This window comes from Siphateles boraxobius, unplaced genomic scaffold (assembly GCF_051911475.1).
Source record: "Siphateles boraxobius isolate OS27281-9 unplaced genomic scaffold, OSU_SipBor_1 7, whole genome shotgun sequence".
Classification (NCBI taxonomy): Eukaryota; Metazoa; Chordata; class Actinopteri; order Cypriniformes; family Leuciscidae; genus Siphateles; species Siphateles boraxobius.
This window is the reverse complement of record NW_027509197.1, coordinates 6,583,220-6,606,251: the sequence shown is the minus strand read 5'-3', so window position 1 is coordinate 6,606,251 and position 23,032 is coordinate 6,583,220. Positions and strand designations below refer to the sequence as shown.

Sequence of the window (23,032 nt, the reverse complement as noted above, 5' to 3'; positions counted from 1 at the left end):
CAGTGCAGTAACAGTGCAGTAACAGTGTAGTAACAGTGCAGTAACAGTGTAGTAACAGTGTAGTAACAGTGTAGTAACAGTGCAGTAACAGTGCAGTAACAGTGCAGTAACAGTGTAGTAACAGTGCAGTAACAGTGCAGTAACAGTGCAGTAAGTGATGCTCTGCTGCTCTCTTGTGTTTGGATCCAAACATTCAACCTGAATAGTGTTTAGCTTGAAAAGCTAACTGAAAAAGCATCACTGAAAAAATAACACATCTGACCTTCATTTTTAAATACGATTTATACGAATAACAGTTCAACGAATACAATTACAATTTTATAAAATATAAAATAAAATTGCATGCTGCAATCAATGATTCAGTGATGCAATTTCCATGTATCTTTTCCGATAAATGTGTGTCTTCAAGTGTCTCTTTAAAGAAATATTGTATCATATATTATTTTTAAAGAGACTAATGATATTGTCTCATTTTGATTAAGCAGCAATGGATTCAGTCGTGTCTGACAACTGATCATAGGATTAAGAAAAAATAAGGTGATGTATAATGATCTATAAGAATTTTGGAGATCATAATCATTTGCAAACTAATATATAGTTTATATATATAGTTCCATGGTACTACAAATTAATCTTTATGCATTTACACTGATACTAAACTATGAGGATTTTTTTTACTGTATTACAGCCTTCCGCTGTCATTCATATTTAAATGGCTGATTTTTTTGATTTTTTATTAATTTTCCTTCAAAAAAATTCTCAGATTGTCCTGTATTTTATGTGTAGCATGTATTGAGAGGTTTGAACAATGTGTTCACAAGAAATAGTTAAATGGGCCAAACCCAAAGATACAGCAGCCCATATCTCCTAAATTATTAAAGTATTGTATCTTCTTTTGCAAACTTTTTTTTGTCAGATGTATTAAAGATGAGATTATTAAACTCAAAGATTCTCTTGAATATCATATTTCAGTTCCCTATTACTGACATCATCTGTACAAAGTACAGTACGAAATATTATATTTCAGTTCAAAAGCCTTTTATTCAACATTGGAAATTATAACATCCATTCCCTTCCATCATAAACCTATTCTTAAAAAAAGAGAAACAAATGTTACTATTTGATGTGCAAATGTTCTCTCCACAGTGCTCTGTATCATGAGCATCATGTAAACATACAATCTGGAATGGCTGCCCTTTACTCTAGGCTGCATTTGTAATTCTTAATACAGTGTTTTACAGTCCATTTAGCCTGCTTTTACAAATGCATCAGATCACTTGAATATTTCTCTTGCCAGATGTTGGAAAAAAAATTACAACATTATAAAAAGTAATGCAACTTGCACAACAGAAAGCAATCTGGTACGACTCTGGCACTACTGGTTATCTAATGTAACAATGCAAGTTAACAGTAAAAGTGCTATTTGAGAGACAGCAAATGACTTACGCTTATTAAATCAATATTGTTCATTTAATGTTCATATCTAATTAATAATATCATTTGAAAATTGATTTCAGTGGCTAAAAAAATTGTGCTGCAGTTAGGCAAATTATTTGCACGTAAACACTTGTATGCATAATGCTCTGGGTTTCAGCCATCAGGCATATTGCAGTGGTGCTGTATTGCATTTATTAACGGTATTTTTCAACTTTGAATCACTTGACGTTATTTTACATCCACTTAAGATCTAAAAGCAACAGGTGTGCCCAGCCAGCTGGGCCTGAAACATTTAAGGTCAGTGTGTAGAGCAGGTTAATAGCAGCCGTCCCTCCAACTCCCGTCACGAAGGGCGCTCAGAGCGGACACACTCTTCGGCGGGGTCAGGAAACTGCAACGACAGTGACTCGGGATAATGACAGCAATACTTCAGAGTATACATTATAGTGCATTAAAAATAATAAAATCTAACATTTTCCAATAAAGATCAGTTTGTGACCATCACAAACTAACAATGAAAAACTATTTTTACAGCATTTACTACTTTTTTGAATGAAAAATGTTTGGGATCGGTAAGAATTTTTTATTGTTTTTAAACGTCTTTTATGCTCAGCCAGGCTGGATTTATTGAGCAAACATATAGTAAAAACAGCAATATTATTATAATTAAAATGTAAATGTAAAATTTCAGCATCATTAATCCAGACTTCAGTGTCACATGATCCTTTAGAAATCATTCTAATATGATGATTTGCTGCTCAAGAAACATTTCTTAATGTTGAAAATAGTTGTGCTGCTGAATGTTTTTGAATATTTCCAGTTCTAAGAATTAGTAATTTCTGTCAGTATTTTAGATCTGTCTCAATATAAAAGCCTTCCAATTAAGATATTTCAAAGTCTTTACATTATTGTGGCAGGCAAATAAATCACTGAATTACAAAAAGTGACTTCAAAAGTCAATATGTTTTTTGTTTTATGTCCACATCAAACATAAGCCTATCACTAGTCTGCAGTCAACAGCAATTCATTTCGCAATACAGTTTGTCAAATTGTCTGAAGTTGAGCGGTAACGTTAGCTACATTTGCTTAAGTGAATAAGAAAAGTGGTAATTAACAGAAATGTTTAACAGTAAAACACTCGTCCTCTTTGGAATTGGTAAAGTTATATAAAGCAACAAGAAGCCCACAAGAAAGTTGTAAATGATTACCTGCGTACGGGCTGGCCAATTTTACTGCGTGTGGCCCCACTTGTCCCAACAAAGGAAGCAGGTCGAGGTAGAGCGCTGCGAGTGGAGGAGGGGGTGCTGGGTTTGCTGGGAGCGGGGATATTACTGCTGTAGAGACAGTTGAGACTAACAGAGGAAGGCATCGTGGTAGAACTCTGTATCGTAGGGCTCACGTACGCTGTGGCTTTCAGAGGTGGCCGTGATGTCAATGAGAAGTTGCCCACGCTCTGAACTCTCTGCTGTAACTGGCCAGGAGGGGGAACTGAAATTCAAAATTTGTAGATTAGTGTGATATCATCCACTACAAGAGTATTATCATCATTTTTAATAGAATGTTTTAACAGTGATAGTTACGGTGGCCGAGAGAGCTCGACGCGCTGCAGTTGAAGAAAACACATGCAAATAAAAAAATACCCCCAAATTAAGAAAACATCTTCATCAGTTTCACAACACATGTGTGCTCCAAATACTCACAACACAGCCAAATACAGAAAAGAGCTGTAAACGCTCATAACACAACCTGTTGTAGAGTGAGCTTTTGTAGACTGACCTGTAGGGAGCAATCTAATCCAATAGAGTGCCGAAGTTATGACGTCACTTTGACGGACAACTCGGAAGTTAGCGGCGCATGTGTTCCCTGGATCGAAAAGCTATGCATTTTCCCCATAGACTTTTGGAAAATCTCAAAAAATAAGATCTGTGTTCAACAAAGAGTTGTGACCCTTACACATTTTGTCTATCAAGATAATCTTTACAAATTAATCCAAAATTTATACATTTTGAAGCTATATAAAGTTTAAAAAACCACAAGACACAATAAAGTTAAAAAAAACCGCAAGCAGGTTATAACTGGTGTGTTTAACCACAGACCTTATTTCAGGCGATTTAGCAAAAACCCATAGACTTTAGGGCGAGGGAACCGGAAGTGCTAAAATGCTAACTCACTTCCGCGTTTTGGCCTACAAAGTGACGTAATAACTTCGGCACTCTATGCCGTTCGACTTTGGCTTAAAAGTAGCCATAGAAATATACACTAGATGTCGCCTTGGGGTTATAAGCATGCGTCAAAACCGCTGCCATCTTGGAACAGGGGTCTAGTCTTAGGAAGTAGCTAGGTAATGCTGAATTTATGGATGATGCCAGACTTTTGTGCTGCGTATGGATAATCACACGATCGAAATCTAAAAACCAGACAGCAAGGGATTACATTTCACAAGAATGTGAAATTTTCTAATTTTTTAAAAATTTATCTGGACTCAATGATAAATACATGTCTGACCGTTGGAACGAACCAAAACAACAAAAAAATCACATTCATGACGATTTATGGTGGTTTTATTTCCGTTAGACCTTTTCCTACATTGACGCTGATGCATTAAAGAGGAGGGACTCCCCTGTTCCATGATGGGGGCTCTATTGACGCATTCGTTCCAATGAACTGCCGTATAGCCAAGGCGACATCTAGTGTATATATCTATGAAAAGTAGCAAAGAAGAACCTGTTTGGTGCAGATGTAATCCACCTGGGGCTGTTATCAAGTGTACTGCTGGCTATTGATGTTCCATGAGTAAATTAACTATCTTGAACAAGTTATTACACAACCAAATACAGAAACGTGCTGCAAACGTTCACAACACATCAAATACAGGAACAGACCTCAACGGAAATATTTCCAGGGGACCCCAATAAGTGACGAACCCGGCTGAGACATGCTTATTGCTCGTGAGCATCCCTATGCCCTACTCCCTTCGAAGGGCAGAGCCCTTGTAGTGGGCACTTTGGAGGGAGCAGGGCACTTGTGTGCCATTATGTAGCCATTTTGATCGCACTTGATGAAGGAAGCAACAATTTCCTCATTATTTTCACCTGGGATGTTCTCATGACAACGCAGCAGGAGTCCATCAGCTGAATAGCTGTTCTTACGACAGACATTTATTATTATTACTGTTAATATAACTGTTGCAAATAAATATACATTTTATACAAAAACAAAGTTTTTAAAATATGTCTTATATATCTGTGTGCAGGAGTGTCTCAACTTTAAAACTTGCATTCTCATCTTTGGACCCTGCATCTAACATTTCTTTTGAAACTTATTTAAACATAGCATGACAAAATGTGTACAATGTAACTGGTGTATAAATTAATATCTTCACTTCACTTCTGTTTGTAATGAAGCCCTTACTTTCAAATAACAAACTCTGCTCATGGTATGGCCATGTTAACTTATCCCTGGCTAGAGGCATTTCTGTGCCCCGTGAATAGCCTGCCATTCTTGATAAAAGCAGTTTGATGCCATCAAGTAATACATTTATTTGTATAGCGCTTTTCATAGTAGGTTATGTCAACAGCAGAGGAGAAAGGCCGCGAAATTGAAAAATACTGCTTTTATTGTGTCACGAAATGTAGTTTTAAGAGTTTTTCAGTCGAGAATGTAGTTGTTTAAATCTCAAATCTGTGGTTTATTTATAAAGATAGCACCTATTTAGTTGTGAGATCCAGGCGATCACCGGGCGCTCAGTGCTCATGTAACCCGCCTGGAACAGTCTAAACTAGTCCTTCTGATGTTTGCCAGGCACTAAAGCGATTACCCATAAAACGTGCTTTGAACCAATCGTATTTCTTGGGTCCTAAGCTGGGACCCAATATTTCGGTGGGACCCAACACTTCACCACACCGGCTTCCTTTTTCTTCTGAGTTTTCCCGCTGCCGACCAGAACCATAGCAACCGTTTGTTTAGCTCTTCGAAACGTCACGACACTACAAGGATTCTGGGTAATAGCCCATAGCAAAGTGAGGTCTGATGTGCACTTGCGAAAGGGGTGCATTAAGTGCGCTGATGATCACCCCTGGAGGACACCTTAGAGAATCGGGACACCCTACAGTCTTGCACCCCTTAGCGTGAACGCGCATTTGAGGGGCACAAGGGCAGAAGTGCGGGTATTGGGACAGGGCCCAATTTGGTTGTGTTGTGAGTGTTTGGCGCACACACATGTGTTGTAAAACTGAAGAAGATGTTTTCTTAATTTGCGGGTGTTTTTTCTATTTGCATGTGTTTTCTTCAGTTGCAGCGCGTTGAGCTCTATCGGCCACCTTAGTTAGTCTTACTTGCAGACTGTATCTTGGTCAGAACATTGTGGGAATCAAAACTCTGACTGTTTCGGAGTAACGAAAAAGATGAAGATGATGTGGCAATGTGAGCAGTCGGAGCAGAAACATTAGGCACACCGATGACACTGGGAGCGCTGGGGGCTCGAATGAGGTTTGGCATGCTTCTCCGTAGCTTGTCTGAAAAAAGAAATGCATCACATGATGAAACATGCAATCTAGTATGAACAGTGTAATAGTCTACTTAAATATAATCTATAGCTGTTGTTCTCAACCAGTGGGCAGTTCTCAACCAAAGGAGTATTCGAAATAAACAGTCTTTAATAAATCCAACGAAAAACACGCAGGAGATTTCAGGAGTAAGAGTAAAATAAAACCACATAAAGATGAATAGAAAAAATACACAGGGATAATTAACATAACCATAACTCAATCAAAAACATGGAGACAAACTAGCAAAGGGAACACAGGCAAACGAAACAGAACACAGTAAAAACGAAGCCAAAACTGAACATACACAGTTGGACAGTGGGGGATCTTCGAGTCAAAAAACTTGAGAACCACTTGCTTAAATTTATTTAAAATGAGCTAAAACAGCTAAAAAACTAATTATTTTAATTAATTTCCTAAACTGTTGTCATTTTAATTTGAGAACCAGGGTTTCCACGGTCATGGAAAACCTGGATACTCTATATAAAACAGTTTTTAAAGTTTGATTTATAGACCTGGAATTCATGGAACTGTCTTTAATGAATATGAAATGTTCTAGTTATGTCAGCTTTAAAATATTTTATCAGGCAGAAATTTTTATTTGTGAATTCTAATAAAAATATATATCCCTTTATCAGGACGGTCTGGGAATGTTATGTAAATGCATTGTTCGTAAAACGAGTAAAACACATTCAGTTCACCTGGAATTAATTATTTAAAATTATTTTAATATATTGCTACTAGTTTCAGTAACTAAAAAGTATTTGTATCAGCTTTGTCATTACAGAAAATAATATTTTCCCACATGGGGATCTTTGAATATTGTCTTGGAGTAAAAAATTTTTAGAACAATAGTTTTTTTTTCCAGTGATATATTATTGCAAATAAATAAACTGACAATAAATATTGATCTATATTGATATTTATTTTATTTATTTATTCATATTCATATTGATATTTATTATCTCATTTGTGGATTATCAAAGCTTCAGCTAAGAGAAACAATTACTGTTTCAACAAGATGAACACTGAAATATTCCAAAATTAATATATTATTATCAGTCTGCAAATCAATTTACTTTCTCTGTGGACTAGTTAGTTACCCAAACATTCTTACTCTTTAAGTTTTCTCCCAGCCAGCTCTTTGTGTCTCTGTCCAGTTTGCTCTGTGTTTATCCTGGGACTGTTTATACTGTTTATGATCCTGTTTTGCTGCCTGCCCTGACTATTATGCCTTGTGATTACAGAATGCTGAATTATCCCTGTGTTATTGTTCTGCCACGCCGTCACCGACCACTGCCTGTTTGACTTCTCTGTTTACTCTAAACAAGCTGCAAATGGGTCCTCTCTCGTATGGTTCTGAGCCGACAAAAGGCTTTCCAGCAGCTTTCCACCGAATTGTCTGCCCAAGTCATCATTTTGGTCATCCATCAACAACAATTCAACCATTTGACAACACTTACGGAAGAGCTGGTGAGAACGCCTCAGCCCACCTGCATAATCGGCCTCAGATCCCACTATCCCGATACCCACGGGACCATTTACTGACATTACCGCTATTAACGCCAACCAGGAGAAGTATGACGGTAATCCAACTAAATTCAGGGGGCTTTTAATGCATTGCTCAATGTTTCTGGGACAACAACCTTTATTGTATCCCACTGACGACAGTCAAGTCTCATTTGTTTGTTCCTCAGGAGGGCACTGGATTGGGCCACGGCACTTTCGGTTTCCCGACCTTCTAAAACGTTCTTTCAGGCCTGGTGGCCGAGTATCAACTGCTTAGTCTGTGACAGGTAAGAACCACCGCACGGGAATACGCACTCATATTCCACACTCTGGCAACCCAAACAGTGTGGGAGGATGACACACTGAAACTGCTTTTCCAAGCTTGCATGCCGGGACGAGAGCAAAAACCTGGATCAAATCATTGACTTGCCCATTCATTTAGAAAATTTGATTAATTCCCGTCGATCCCCTAGGGTATCACCAGCATCAGTAACGGCAAGTATGGTAAGTACATTCACTTCCTCTCTTCCTGTTACATGAAGTATTTTGGTACCAGAAACTTTGAAGTTTGCAACCAGTCTGTTAGACCTTGATGCATCAAATACAGGGATTGGGATGATTCTGTCACAACAACACGGCACACCAGCTAAGCTGTGCCCTTGTGCTTTCTCATCCTGGAACTGACTGCGGCTGAGCGTAATTATGATGTGGACGACAGAGAACTTCCTGCAGCTTTCAAGGAATGGCGGCATTGGCTGGAAACAGCCAGAAGCCCATTCCTGGTACTAACCAACCAAAGGAACGTGAAGTACCTCGACTAAAAGACTAAATCCCAGGCAACCTAGATGGCCATTCTTCTTCCCTTGATTTCAATTCAAAATTACGTACGACCCATGCACCAAGAATACAATGGCAGACGCTCTCTCCCGCCAATACGATCACACCACTCAAGAAAACTCAACTGAACCCATCTCTCTCCTGCGATCATTCTCGTCCCAGTTCGATGAGATACTATGGATATTATTCAGGCTCAAATGTTAGAACCTGCTCATCCAGAGTGTCCACAGGGAAAGATTTACGTACCATCTGTGATCTGGCAGAGGGTCTTACACTTGGTTCATTCTTCACCCATCCCAGTATCACTGCCATGCTATGAATCTACAGAATCGATTATGTTGGGATAACAGACATGCTGACACAACCATGGTCATGAACAACTGTGTCTGTAGTGCCACCTCCAAACTTTACAGACAATCACCTGTAGGGCTGCTACACCCTATCTGTACACCTCAATGACCATGGTCATGCATTTTCATCAACTTGGTAACAGATCTGCCCACTTCTTAAGGTAACAAAACCCTATTGACTGTTAGCAATAGATTCAATAAGGTCTGACAACTAATCCCTCTACCGAAGCTCCCCACAGCACTGGAAACAGCGAAACAACTCTTGCACTCTTATCATCCAATTCTACGGACTACCAGATGAAATTGTCTCGGGCCGTATCCAGATCAGATGGTGGACCTGTGCCTAGACACGACCACAACGCATCCTTGAAGTGTCAGCAGAGGTTGTGTCAACTAGACTCTCCCCTGTGAAGGCCTCATCGATACGACAGCCATTGGCACTGATCCTCAACAAACCCGTCTCCATACCGTTGTGATAACATCGACCTTCAACCAGATGTAACTGGGTAATATTCTGATTGTTCCAATCCAATCTGACTTCTGACCTATAATGCTGCCTGAATCATAATCATACACTGTTCGTTCGTTTGGCCAGAGGAGAACTGGCCCCCCGACTGAGCCTGGGTTTTCCCAAGGTTTTTTTCTCCATTCTGCCACCTGATCGAGTTTTGGTTCCTTGCTACTGTCGCCTTTTTCACTTTTTCTTACCTTTGTTGCTTAAGCTGGACTGTGACGCTATTTTCTTCTGTAAACAAACTTTGTTGCATTATTTTCCTGTTATCTCTGTAAAGCTGCTTTGAAACAATCTGTATTGTAAAAAGCTCTATATAAATAAATGTGAATTGACTTGACTTGTCTTGGATTGAGGGATGCAATTCATCAGCCATGTGGACAGCCTTCTTCCAATGCTGAACGTGAATGTCAGCTTCCCCTCAAGATACCATCCCCAATCAAATGGACAGACAGAATAGTTATACCAAGATCACCAGTTTTCGCAGGACCTTCTGCCAGCACAACCAATCAGACTTGAGCCGATACCTACCATGGGCAGAATTCATGCAAAATTCTGTGCAGAAACCATCCACAGATCTCACCCCAAGTGTGTTGGGTTTCCAACCTCCATTGTTTCTATGATCAGGAGAATGCTCAGAAGTGCTATGGCCCAGGGGAACAGTCTTGGGTCAACACTGAGATGATCCTTGACCCAGCACTAAGCATGAATTTTCACCAGATCCATCCTGACTTTCCTGTTTCGAGACCACGAGGTAGACCCAGCCATCCTGCACCTCCTCGCATCAGGGGCCGCTTGCGCCTTGAGGGGAGGGTGGCTCTGTTACAAATACGGTCTCTAAAGCTCTTTCTGATGACCACCAGAGGGCTCCCTCTACCGAATATTGTCTTCCCTTTCTCACTACATTTCCCACAATTCTCCTCCCAACCTGGCCTGTGTAGTGTCCTATCTAGGAGAGTATTTACATACTGAACAAACAATGCTACATGTGAAGTCTTGTTCTTGGCATGGCTGACAATTCTGAGCATTTCTTTACTGTATTGTGTATCTAGTTTGCTTGATCTTGGACTGTTTATCTTGTTTATGATTGTTTCACTGCCTGCCCATTTACCTTGCTTCGTCTGCCTGGATTACTGTTGTTTGCTGCCTGCCCTGACTATTGCCTGCCTTGTGATTACTGATTGCTGTATTATCCCTGTGTTATTGTTCTTCCATGGCATCAGGAACCACTTGCCTGTTTGACTACTCTGTTTACTCTAATAAAGCTGCAAATGGATGGTTCTAAGCCGTCATTACAAAAGAAAAGGAAGGATAATAATACACATAAAGGACAATGAAACTTAAACTGAACAATGAAACTTAATCTTAAATTGAGTTCTTATTGAATTCCTAGGGCCCTATTTTAACGATCTGTAACGCAAGTGTCAAAGCGCAAAGCGCAAGTAACTTTGTGGGCGGATCCCGGCGGTGTTGCTATTTTCCCTGCGGGATAAATGCCTCTTGCGACTGGCGCAAATCTAAAAGGGGTTGGTCTGAAGTAGCTTCATTATTCATAGGTGTGGTCTGGGCGTAATGGGAAACAAACCGATAAGAGCTTTACATCACATTCCCTTTAAGAGCGTGATGAACGAGGTGCGTTTGTTCCATGGTGCAATACTATTCTAACGGCGCATTTACCAGGCGCGCTTCAGAATCGGTTCTCAGCCGAGGAGATCAATGTTCTTGTCAGGGCCGTAAAAGAAAGAGAAGTGACATTGGGGATGGGACAAACCCACCCAAATTAGCTTTGGTTATACATGCATATAATAATTTGGGTAAATGTGTAAGCTTTATGCCTATTTTCCCTATTGTCATGGACACAACAATGATTTCCCTCGTGTTTTAATATTTTTCCTTATAATAATGTATAATTAGCAAAAAGTCAAATGCATCGGTAACACTTTACGGTAAGGGTACATGAATTATCATGAATTCATGTATAAATTAATGCATGAATTCTGCATTCATTCATGCATTAATATCTCATGAATCATCAGGAACTAATACAAGTTCAACGTTTTTCATTCATGACTTCATGGATGAACAGCACCTTAATTAAAACATTAACTAAGATGAGCACATCATCATGAATTATGATTTATTTCGCATGATCATGATGTTTTCTTTATTCACAGTTATGCCACCATTAATAGCACATTGTTCATCAGTGTTTCAAAGGACTAGTCACCACTTTAGTTGAGGGGCCACACACATGATGAAGTCCTTGATAGATAATGCTTAGTTAATGATGACTACTGTATTTGAATGTCAACAGAATTTGTGTGCTATGAGTTGCGATTGGTCTATTTTGTGGTCTGTCCAATACAGTAGTCATCATTAACTAAGCATTATCTACCAATGACTTCATCATGTGTGTGGCCCCTCAACTAAAGTGGTGACTAGGTCACTGAACTAGACAAAGAACAAAGAAAACATAATGATCATGCGTAATAAATCATAATTAATGATGATGTGCTCATCTTAGTTAATGTTTTAATCAAGGCGTTGTTTATCCATGAAATCATGAATGAAAAACGTTGAATTTGTGTTAGTCCCTGATGATTCATGAGATATTAATGCATGAATGAATGCAGAATTCATGCATTAATTTATACATGAATTCATGATAATTCATGTACCCTTACCGTAAAGTGTTACCAATGCATCTGTGTAGATGAGAGAATCATCTACAGTGTATGCGCGTTGTTCACACTCTGTATTATGGCCAAGCATGCGCGCTTAAAATAGCATCTGAATGTACGCGCAACGCGCCATTGACTTTAGACTAGTTTTTTTTTCTGGTCAGTGGCGCAATTGTTTTATAGAACAGCAAAATAGCATGAGGGAAAGTTTGCGCCGGAATACGCCTCCTCTTTGCGCTGAACCGCCCCGGGGAGCGCAAGTGTATTTCTTAGTTAACCGACATGTGTCTGTGGAGGGAAAAGTCCGCTTTGCACAGGTGCAAAATAGGAATGATACATGCGTCAGTGTACAAAGTAATTTGTGCCGGGTGCAAGATAGGGCCCCTAGTGTTATTTTCACTCTACACTTCATAAGACCTTGTGTTGTCTGACCTGTGTTTGCTCTATAACTGTGGATCTCTGCGGTACTGGAGCTGTGGTTGGGCATGTGGAGCTGCTGGTAGGACAGGCTGTTGAGGTACTGAGGAGTGGAGGGGCTGCGCCGGCAGTCTTTCATGCTGGAGAGGTTCTGTGAGTGGGAGGCACTGCGCTGCATGGAGGCCGTACGGAAGAGTCGAGGCTGTGGAGAGGAAAGCTGATCGTACTCTTCCTCTTCCTCTAGCTCAGCCTCATTCCTCATGCTTCTGCGTACACCTGCGTGTACCGAAAAACTGGCACTACGCCGTGTGGCCGTGGCAGCAGTGGTTGCGTACTCCTGACGTAGACCTAAACACAAACATGCGTCAATGTGTTTTTCCATGAAGCACCTTGACTATGAAATACTTTTTTTCGGTTCCAAGCCACACTTTTAGACTACCAATGTCCCAAAATTGTATCTAAATCACTGCATGCTCGTTCCATGGAAAAATATGGGTTTGGAATAACATGAGGATATATTGACAATAGTATTTTTTTAATGTTGTGAAACTGAAATAGAGTCAAGACTTTTAAATAACATCCTCCCACTACATGATGTATTAAAGTAGACATACTCTCCTCCTGCAGTCGGGCCATGACCTCCACATCAGTCATGTCCTGAATCTTATAGCTCATAGAGATGGAGTCCTCCTCCAGTTCAGAGGCACTGAGCTCACTGTCTACGGAAGACTGAGGACTAAGAGGCCGTTGCTGATGACTAATACCTTAAAAGGAAAAATTGATAATTCAATCTCGCGTACACATACACTACTGTTCAAAAGTTTGAGGTCAGTAAGATTTCATTTTGACAAAGTAATACTTTTATTCAGAAATAATGCATTAAATTGATCAAAAGTGACAGTAAAGATTTAAATAATTTATAATAATTTATAATAATAAGTTTCAAAAAACCTTTTCTTTTCAACATTTTTATTCATCAAAGAATCTTGAAAGAACTATAATAATATTAAGAAGCACAACTGTTCTCTACATTGATAATAATGAGAAATGTTTCTTAAGCACCAAATCAGCATATTAGAATGATTTCTAAAGGATCAAATGACAGGAATAAGAAATTACATTTTAAAATATATTAAAATAGAAAACGTCTTGGGTTACTTGACTGTAACCCTGTTCACTGGAAAAGCGGAAACAAGATGCTGCGCTTGATTTTAAGCGCTATGGGAAAATATTTTCGTTTGACCGGTTGTGAACACGTGTGGCAAACATACCAAAGAATTAGGCTTCAATAACCTCTAATGAAGACATCATCGCGCACGTCAGAGGCTATAAATAGACGTGTGACAGGTGCGCTCATCAGGTTATTTTGTCTGTAGAATGTCCTGAACACGCCCTCAGTGCAGCAATGAAGCGTAGCATCTCGTTCCCGCTTTTTCAGGGAACAGGGTTACAGTCAAGAAATCTGAGACGTTCCCTTTAAAAAGCTACTCTCAATGCTGTGATTGATTTTAAGCGCTATGGGAATGAGAATACCAACACTGGAGGTGTTCCAGCTCCACTGGAAGTGTCTGGACCCCTCAAAGTTGTGTAGTGTGTGCGCACAAACACGAGAAAGGCCTCAGACAGGAGCTTGGGATGTCGACTCAAGGACATGAGTCCTTAAGTAACATGAACATCCAAACTATAGAATCTAATAAATGTTTGCAGAGGACCAGCCTGCAGCATCACATACTTGCTGCAAGGGGGCACCTCTTGCCCCTGGTGGAGTGAGCCCTAACTTTACCTTTTAACTTTTTAAACGAAGCTTTACCGCGCGCCTCATAGGCTAAGGCGATGGCATCCCTCACCCAATGCAAAATTTTTGTTGGCGAGCTTTGTGATCTCCTGTGTGAACGTGAAATGACCCAAAAGTGACCCGCATGCCCAGAAGAGTACTCAACGGTCAACGACGTCACTTGTTGTTTGCGGAAGTAGCTAAACATGGCCTGAATAGAGCTGTCCCCCCAAATATTAATTAAATCAGAAACCTCGCTTCCCTTCCATTGACTGGTCTCAGCATCGTCCGCCATAGTTGTTGTTTATCTTCTCATTCCCGCCTACTTCAACGCAGAATTATGACGTTTGTCGCATATCAATGACGTGCGGGTCGGATACAAGTGACCTGGCCGTTCAGATTGAAGTCGCATTCCAAAAGATCGGATACATATTGGATTTGGACCACATACCCAAGTGGCCTGGGTCGCATTTGAAAAGATCGGATCTGTGTCGTTCAGACTGTCATGAAAAGAGCAGATACAGGTCGCATAGGGGCAAAAAAATCGGAATTGGGTCGTTTCAGCCTGCAGTGTGAACGTAGCCTAAGAGTATCAGGACATGTGCCTGCTGACAGCTTTTCCTGCAGAAACTCCAGCACTGAAAGTCTGGCAGTGGACTGGGTCTGCATGATGTATTGCAAACCACCTTTCAAAGGGCACTTCAGGGCATAGATTCTTCTGGTGGAGGGAGCTCTAGCACTCAGAATGGTCTCTATTACATCCGCTGGAAGTCCAGCATCTCTTAACCCCCTCAGGGGCCAAACATGAAGGTTCCATGGCTCCCTATTCCCCTGTGCCTGAGACAGGAGATCTCTCCTGTTCGGTATCGCCCAAACCGAGCTGCCGAGGAGTGATATTATTTCTGAGAACCAGTCTCTGGTTGGCCAATGAGGCGCGATCAGCAAGAGGCAAGACCCTTGTTGACGGACCTTCAGCAGGACTCCCAGGAGCAGAGCGATAGGTAGAAACACGTATAGACACGTCTTGGGCCATCCAGGGTGGCTGGAGGAGAGAGCGAGTAAAGGGGACATTGCGCTTTTTCTTGTTAAGTGAAGAGGTCCACCTCTGCTTCGTAAAATCTTTCCCAGATCTGACTGACCACATCGGGATGAGCTTCCAATCCCCATGTGTGACCTTCCGTCTGGACATATTTGCTCCCACATTTGTGCTTCCGGGAATGTAAATCACCCTGAGGGACAGGAACTTGTCCTGAACCAAAAGCAGAACCCGTTGCGCTATTTTGTTCAAACGGCTCGAACACAGTCTGTCCTGACGATTTATATAAGTGACTACTGCAGAGTTGTCCACCAGCACCATGACATCGAAGCCTCTTAACTGCTGGAGGAAGTATTTTAGGGCCGGACATACAGGCATCAATTTGAGGCAATCGATATGCCAATCGAGACCCCTTGGGCAGAACGGACATCTAAGACTGCTCCCCAGCACGTAAGGGAAGTGTTAACATCTTGCTTTTTAATTGATAATGCGCTGCAAGGGGAGAGATAGCCCACGAGCATCATTGTATAACCCTGTGCCTTTGCACCAACGATAGTCGAAATAAACCGACGTCATAGGCACAAAGACACGGAAAGAATAGGGCTTATTCCAAGATTTAGTTAGTTTGTCATGTTAATATGGAAAGAAGGGGAGGGATCGCCTCTCTAATGCCCTGGCCACCTGACAGAAAACGTACCTGTTGTCTAACTTAGATCATCTGGGGTTCTCCTGTTCCTGTGGCCAATCTAACTGAAGACTGTCCACAGCGTGAGTGACTACCTTGAGTAATTCATTGTAAGATCTATCGCCACGAGAGGAGTGGTAGTACACTCAATATCCATCTCCACAAGAGAACTAGCGTCCTCAGCCCGGTCTGAAGAAACACTGTAGTACACTCCAGAAGTGGACTAAAGGACCTCCCAATCTGGTGAAAGGGCAAGAGAAAGGGACGGCCTGTCTCCTGCTCTTCAGTCAAATCAACACGCAAGCTCCAGGACGGCACGCACTCGGCACTCTACATGATTTCTTTTTTTTTTTCTTTTTTTTCAACTCTTTTCTTTTCGTATATAGAAAAAGAGAGAGTGTGTGAAAAGGCTTCATTCCTGCCTAGCAAAACTAACTCCTTACAAAAGAGGATAGTTTGAGAGGAAAAGTTTGTTTGTTGCATTCCGATGACGTCATCATCAGAGGGTATTTAAGCCAAATTCTTTGGCGTGTTTGCCACATGTGTTCACAACTGGTCAAACGAACACGTTTTCCCAGAGCGCTTAAAATCAAGCTCATTCAGCCTTGGTCAGCATAAGACACGTCTTTCAAAAAACCTTAAAAAAACTCTTAAAAATCTACTTAAGGTAGTGTAAATACTGTACAAACAAAATAATCCAAATACAGCATTGGGGAACTGCTGTGTATGCTCAGTGGAGTATGATAGGTGAGCTTGGTCGTGCTTACTGTGTGTAGCCGTGTGATAGAGGAATGTGGGAGATCTTTCAGTTAGGCTTAAGCAGTTCCTCCCCATGAGAGACTTCTGATGGTTTGGTGAAGGTAGATCTGCGTCAGAAGAGAGATGATAGATCACTCAGAATATGGAGTGTAAAAACTACCTATGAGGAAAAAACTATGAAAATATGATCCAGACTAAATTTAATATAGCATGCTTAACATTTTCGGTACTATGTTGGGTCGCCACTTACAGTCAAAAGTAAAATCTGTGTAAAATTTGAGAACTACTGATCTAAATCTATACATCTAGTCCAACCAGGATCATATGTAGACCTTCTGCAACAAAGCATTGCAATCATATCTTTGTTTAATGGAACATGCGCTGCAATGTCGTTTCCAGACACCATGAAGTCATCACTACTGATCACTGATGTCTCACATTTCACATGGCTTGAAAAAATGCTGAGCTGAAGTAAATGAAACCTGATGTCTGAAAAAATCATTTAGTTCTTTCTCAGCTATTCTTCTATTTTATTTTTCTTAACTACCTAGTTTACAACAAAAAAAGCAACAAAAATGAATAACAGCTATATTTTACACATACCCTTGTGAAAATGTGCTTAATTGTATTGAATGTGCACTTGTAGTCTACCTCAAAACTTAAAAATATTTTTTTTAAAAAGTAAATTTGCACTTGCAGATAATATATAAATGAAATAAAAGATCAATTAAGTGAACTTACCGAGAGTACACTTTTGAATTTAAAGTATATTTTAAATAATTCATTTTTAATAATCTTTTGTTATGCATTAAAAAAGTATTATTTCAATGTTGACTAACACCGGATTATAATTTTAACTGTAGTGTGTTTTTCGAAATTACATTTAAAGGTAATATATTGTAAATGTACTAAATAACAACTTTTTATCAATACAAATGTGTAATTACAAATATATTTAAATACATGACCGTATGTATATATATATGATGTATATTATAAGTATTTTTTTATTTTATATTCAGCAGTAGCATGCAATTAAGTATGCTAAAGTGTACTTCTTTTTCACAAGAGACTGTATAATACACAGTACAATCTTTGTGGTTTATCAGGCATAGACTACAGTACCTCTGTTAGCAGTTAGAGATAATGAGAGAAAGTATCAACAAATATTAATGAAAAGCTGTTTCCATCTGGAGTTAGAATGAGTGAGGCACATGAGTTACCTGTTTGCTCAGTTAGTGCAGGTTTAGTAAAGTGTTTAGAACAGCTGCTTAAAGAAGAGACTCCATCTATAGGACTGTACAGAACGTTTGATGACCCACTGCCCGAGAGGACCCCTCTCCATCTTTTGGCTAATTGAAAAAGGGAATTGTAATTAATTAAAAAAAAACATCACACACAACAAAATGTATATATATTAAAGGGTTAGGGTAATATTTTAAATAAGAATAATGTGCATAAATGTTTCGATTGCAGCACTATATGGGTATTGGGTAAATTAGTAAAAGGTTTTTTAAACTAAAGTTTAAAGGGTTAGTTCACCCCAAAATGAAAATGATGTCGTTAATAACTCAACATCATGTCGTTCCAAACCCGTAAGACTTTCGTTCATCTTCGGAAAACAAATGAAGATCTTTTTGATGAATCTGAGAGATTTCTGTCTTTCCATTGATAGCTACACAAATGACACTTTGACCCTTCAAAAAGCCCCTTCGGAAAACTAATCCATATGAATTGAGCTGTTTAGTCCAAGCAACACGATCGCTTTATATGATGACCAGATTCAATTTAGGCTTTTATTCACATAAAAACATTCATCAACTCACATATCAATTGTGGTAAACAGAAGCTCAAGCAAGTTGGATTGACGTGCGAGAACCAATGAGGTTCAGTCTCATGTTACGGCCTTTAAAGCGTCAAAGTTGTAGTTGCATAGCTGTCAATGGAGAGACAGAAAGATTTTATTAAAAATATCTTCATTTGTGTTCTGAAGATGAAAAAAAGTCTTATATGTTTGGAACGACATGAGGGTGAGTAATTAATGACAGAATGTTATTTTTTTTTGGGTGAACTAAGCCTTTATTTTTTCCCACTGAGGCAATATTAAATTGTAGACAGTTTTTCTTTAAAAAAAAAAAACCACTATAAACCAAATGGGGTCCACAATGAGCATATAAGAAAATTAGTATTATTTTCATTAAAGCCAAAAATAAACAGTAATAAAATTGAAGTCATTTCTGGCTATTAAAACAAGTAACTAAGACATCCCTCCAAATCTCTCCTTTTGTGTTCCATGGAAGAAAGAAAGGTTTAGAACTTTCATTTTGGGACAAACTCTTCAGTAACACTTTACAATAAGGGTTCAATAGTTAAAATGGATGAATTAAATAATACATTATTAACATTAATTAACAATAAACAATACGGAATTGAACAATAATTCCTAGCGTTAATTTGAACCTTTAATAATACATGTTTCAAATAAAAGGTTGCATTGTTCAAACATGAACAAACAACAATTGTATTTTTACTAATTAACATGTTAACTAATCCATTAACTAAAGTTAACAAATGAGACCTGTTAACAATGTTAATTCTAAAAATGTTAACAAATGAGATTGTAAAGTGTTATCAACTCTTCCCTTAAAATATTGGAAATGAGCTAAATGAATTATTGTTAGTCAAGTGAACCACAGTACTTTTGAATACCTTAACAATTAGACTTTCCCAGATCGCATAAAAACAAGCATTCATGGCTACCCACAAAAACAAAGGTTTTCAGAGGCCGCCGGAACAAAGATGTATTCATGACCCCGTTTGCAGAGAGCCAAGCTTACTGAATCTGGCCTTTCAAAAGCCTTTCAGAGCGCCACAACTCCACAACACACATCTCTGTATATGCACCTTATACATCATTTATGTATGGCCTGATCCAATGGAATAATTTATACAAAAGCATTTCACAACATCTCCAGGACAGTCTCAAATCTGTGTTAGTTACTGCTGATTCTACAGGCAGGTTTTATTTAGGAATTGTTTCTATGGATACCATCCCCTCAAGCAGCTTAACTGAACTACAGATAAGGTTATCTACTCACACTTTAGCCACTCACACACTGCATGGCTCATTTTATGTCTAGACTTATTCATTTTATTAGGGTACTATTAAAAAATATGTTCTTCACTGACGCTTTTTCAAGTATGCTGATTAACAGTTAACACGCCACCATCTTCCACTGTTCTTTGTGTACATCATACAATTTTCTACCATTAAATTGGTATGTATCCATTAAATTGCATGTATCTATATTATATCAGCCATCTCCATTAAAAAGCTATCACTGTAAGTAACTAAAAACGTCAAGCTCATAAACAATTTCTATACCACTGACATTTTAGAAATAACTTCATATTTATGGGAATGGTGAAAGACCAAAACTGGGAATGTACACTACTATGTCATTTCCTATATCACTTGTTGTTGGTACCTTGGTCCAGTTTGTAGCACAAGGAGCGTTTGGCTAACTCCACCTCTGGTCTGGGGTTGTCCAGCACATGTCTACACCACTGAAGAGGACTGAGGAGAAGATGAGGAAACAGCTTTGCTTTTGAAGACACGTACAACCTGTTGACATAAAATCTGGGTCAAAACATTCCAATCTGGACTTTTGCAAACATTCATTATTGTATTGTTTTCTAGATTGCCCATGGATTTCATCATTAACCTAATGATATTTGTATTAGTTCAGCTGATTAAAAGGTGGGATACATATGGATATATGACCACTATCTGCTAAATCTTAGTCACTTGTCTGAGAGGGACACTAAGGGATCGCCTGAAAACTGTATCAAAAAAACAAACAAACATGATCTCACTTATTAAAAAAATGTTCTACTAACTATTTTGCAAGAATAAAATAATATAGGTCTAGATTTTGATTGAGGATGTGAATGATGTTTAATTGACTTGATAATTATTAAACAAATCTGTGAATGTCCATTATTGGTTTTCATGAAAATGTAACACTGAATAAGACTCTCAGCACATAAATGTGAAAGGATGCTTTTAGTAAATATTTCAATCTTTATCAATACCCTGCACCATGAACACATGAAGGGTGCTTTGAGTCTTTTTTTACATTTAATATATTTGTCAGTACAAATTATAAAATCAGCATAACTTGTATGACCTATACGAACACAGAAGTGTGCTTCAAGTCTGGGACCACTAGTTTTATTTATTTATTCTTTTTGCATATTTTAAAGTTAATACTGTATAGGTCATAGCAAAATATATTATCAGCATGACTTGAAATTTATTAAATGAACATTATTATTGGCTTCATTATTTCAAGGTTTAGCCTAAGTTACAGTTTTGGCTTCAATATTTTGATGTGATCTCAGACATCTGAGTCCCAACATAATAGTGTTGCAATTATGATTAATGTCAGATATCAGATTTCTTCTGTTTTTATTTCTCTGTATAATGCACAGGTTTAAATTAGACATTTTTTCTTTTTTACCATTTTTATTAAATAATTCCAACAAAACCGCACCTGTGCACTTCACATTTAGAAGACAAATTGTCTCAAATAGCCTAGTCTAAAACATGGAAAATTTTCACATCACCAGATGCAATAACAGCAAGCCAATCTCCTAGTAATTAAGATATTCCCCCATAAATGACACTCACCAATTTAACAATGGACCTGGACACATATTCTATGGTGACATTTCATGTGAACTGAATTTAAGGGATAACAAAGAGCATGCGACGCAGAAAATCAAATCGAATCCTTCAAGAAATACACTATTGTTTACTTAGCAAATAATTCAGCATCAGTACCAGCTATAATCAGACTCTCCATCGATGGCAAGAACAACCTGGAGGTCTAATATTTCCACCTCATCCAGTACAGTAGCATTATCCTCATCAGCACCAGTCACTGACTGCGGATGAAAATACGGATAGTGCTCATCCGATAGTCCAAAAGACGGAGAATATGAGGGTGACGCGCAGTGATTCCCGGTGTCTGGGCCAGCCGGAGCTGCGGGACAGGGCGATGCCGGGGCTGGTAACCCACGGGCGCTGGAGGTGCAGTTGTTCGCAGCGTTTGCTCTCGTCCTGAGCTGCTCGTTCTGTCTCTCCAGTTTTCTCACGAGCTCTTGAAGCTTTTTCACCTCCAGTTCTGCGTTCATCATCTTACTGTTGCCATTGACGTCCGCCATCATCTGCGGGTTGAAAAATAGTCCGTCCATTGAAGAGAAAAGCATATGAACAGTAGTAAGATGGTGGCGGTGTTGTTTACCCTGTGTGCCCAGTCTCGCACTGCTTTCAGAAGGGTTACATGCTTCATTCAGATGCTGATGTGCTGCTCATGCTTCTGTCTCCTCCCCCTCAGTTCAAAACACAACACACACGACCACCACATTACCAGACAAAACACCAGTCACACTGCCCAGGCTCTTTGCCATCCTTTCTTTCATTCAGATGACGACAAAGAGTAAAATGGTTGCATTTGGAGTGCCATGTTCTATTCTATTCTATTCTATTCTATTCTATTCTATTCTATTCCTTACCTGAACTAGAGGTATTAATCCCATAATATACACTTGGCTGTAGTGTTCAAAGCCATTAAGGTCATGACTCTTTTTTTTTTAAAGTAATTTAAACTTTTATTAAGGATGCATTAAATTGATGCTTCAAAATTCTTTTGCACTTTCTATTCATCAAAGAATCCTGAAAAATGTATCAAAGTTTCAACAAAAACGTTAAGCAGCCCAACTGTTTTCAACATTGATAACAAATAGAAATGTTTCCTCTGCAGCAAATCAACATATTAGATTGATTTCTGAAGGATCATGTGACACTGAAGACTGGAGTAATGATGCTGAAAATACAGCTTTGCATCACAGGAATAAATTACATTTTAAAATATATTCAAATAGAAAACAGTTATCTTACATTTTAATAATATTTCACCATATTACTGTTTTTACTGTGTTTTTTAATCATATAAATGCAGCCTTATTGAACATAAGAGACATTTAAAACATCTTTAAAACACTCAATATCAATTTCAATCTTGGTGCAATCAAATCGAAAGACATGCACTTTTTAATTGTCACCATTTTTGGTGGGAAAAAAACACCACAAGTAATTGATTTAAAGCATTCTGTGGTGTTTTAATGTTTACTGGGTTCGTCTTCCTCTAAAACATTCCACCGTTTGACAAAATTACCGGAATCTGGATATTAACATTTTAAAAGACTGTTATTATATAAAAGATTAATGAACTTCAAGTTGACCCTCTCATGTAAGCAGACTCTCTCAGTATTTCACTGAGCAATGGCTAAGTTTAGCTCTTTATTTGTATCCTCTTAGGAATCCTGTCATGAGTTATGAGTTGAAGTGTCTGATCTTGATCAGAACATATTTCTGAAAGTCTGCAAGTCTCTTTAACATAAATACCTTAGTTCCAACAAAAGCAT

At 38.9% G+C, this 23,032-nt stretch overlaps 1 protein-coding gene across 3 annotated transcripts; it reads right to left on the bottom strand.

Annotated features, from left to right (window-relative positions):
• Window positions 1-1,021: 1,021 nt before the first annotated feature.
• Window positions 1,022-22,081, bottom strand: slain1a (SLAIN motif family, member 1a). Of its 3 annotated transcripts, XM_077215750.1 has the most exons (10): window positions 21,850-21,930; window positions 21,387-21,746; window positions 20,029-20,165; window positions 17,764-17,892; window positions 16,549-16,647; window positions 12,901-13,050; window positions 12,302-12,634; window positions 5,772-5,951; window positions 2,646-2,925; window positions 1,022-1,828 (listed from the first exon to the last, which is right to left on the bottom strand). In XM_077215750.1, exons 2-10 carry the CDS (start codon window positions 21,740-21,742, stop codon window positions 1,753-1,755), a joined length of 1,740 nt encoding a protein of 579 aa, XP_077071865.1. In that variant the 5' UTR covers window positions 21,743-21,746; window positions 21,850-21,930; the 3' UTR covers window positions 1,022-1,752. The 3 variants fall into 3 exon arrangements, with proteins under 3 accessions (XP_077071865.1, XP_077071864.1, XP_077071866.1); XM_077215749.1 differs by having other exon boundaries at window positions 21,387-22,025; XM_077215751.1 differs by lacking the exon at window positions 17,764-17,892 and having other exon boundaries at window positions 21,387-22,081.
• Between the last annotated feature and the right edge of the window lie 951 nt (window positions 22,082-23,032).

What these genes read in the sequence shown, in the direction of transcription:
- slain1a (XM_077215749.1), bottom strand. Translation starts at nt 21,814, where the DNA reads ATGCTTTTCTCTTCAATGGACGGACTATTTTTCAACCCGCAGATGATG. An exon ending in GTGCTACAAACTGGACCAAG is followed by an intron (nt 17,893 to 20,028) that starts GTACCAACAACA and finishes TTTTTCAATTAG; the next exon opens with CCAAAAGATGGAGAGGGGTC. An exon ending in TGCACTAACTGAGCAAACAG is followed by an intron (nt 16,648 to 17,763) that starts GTAACTCATGTG and finishes CTTCTGACGCAG; the next exon opens with ATCTACCTTCACCAAACCAT.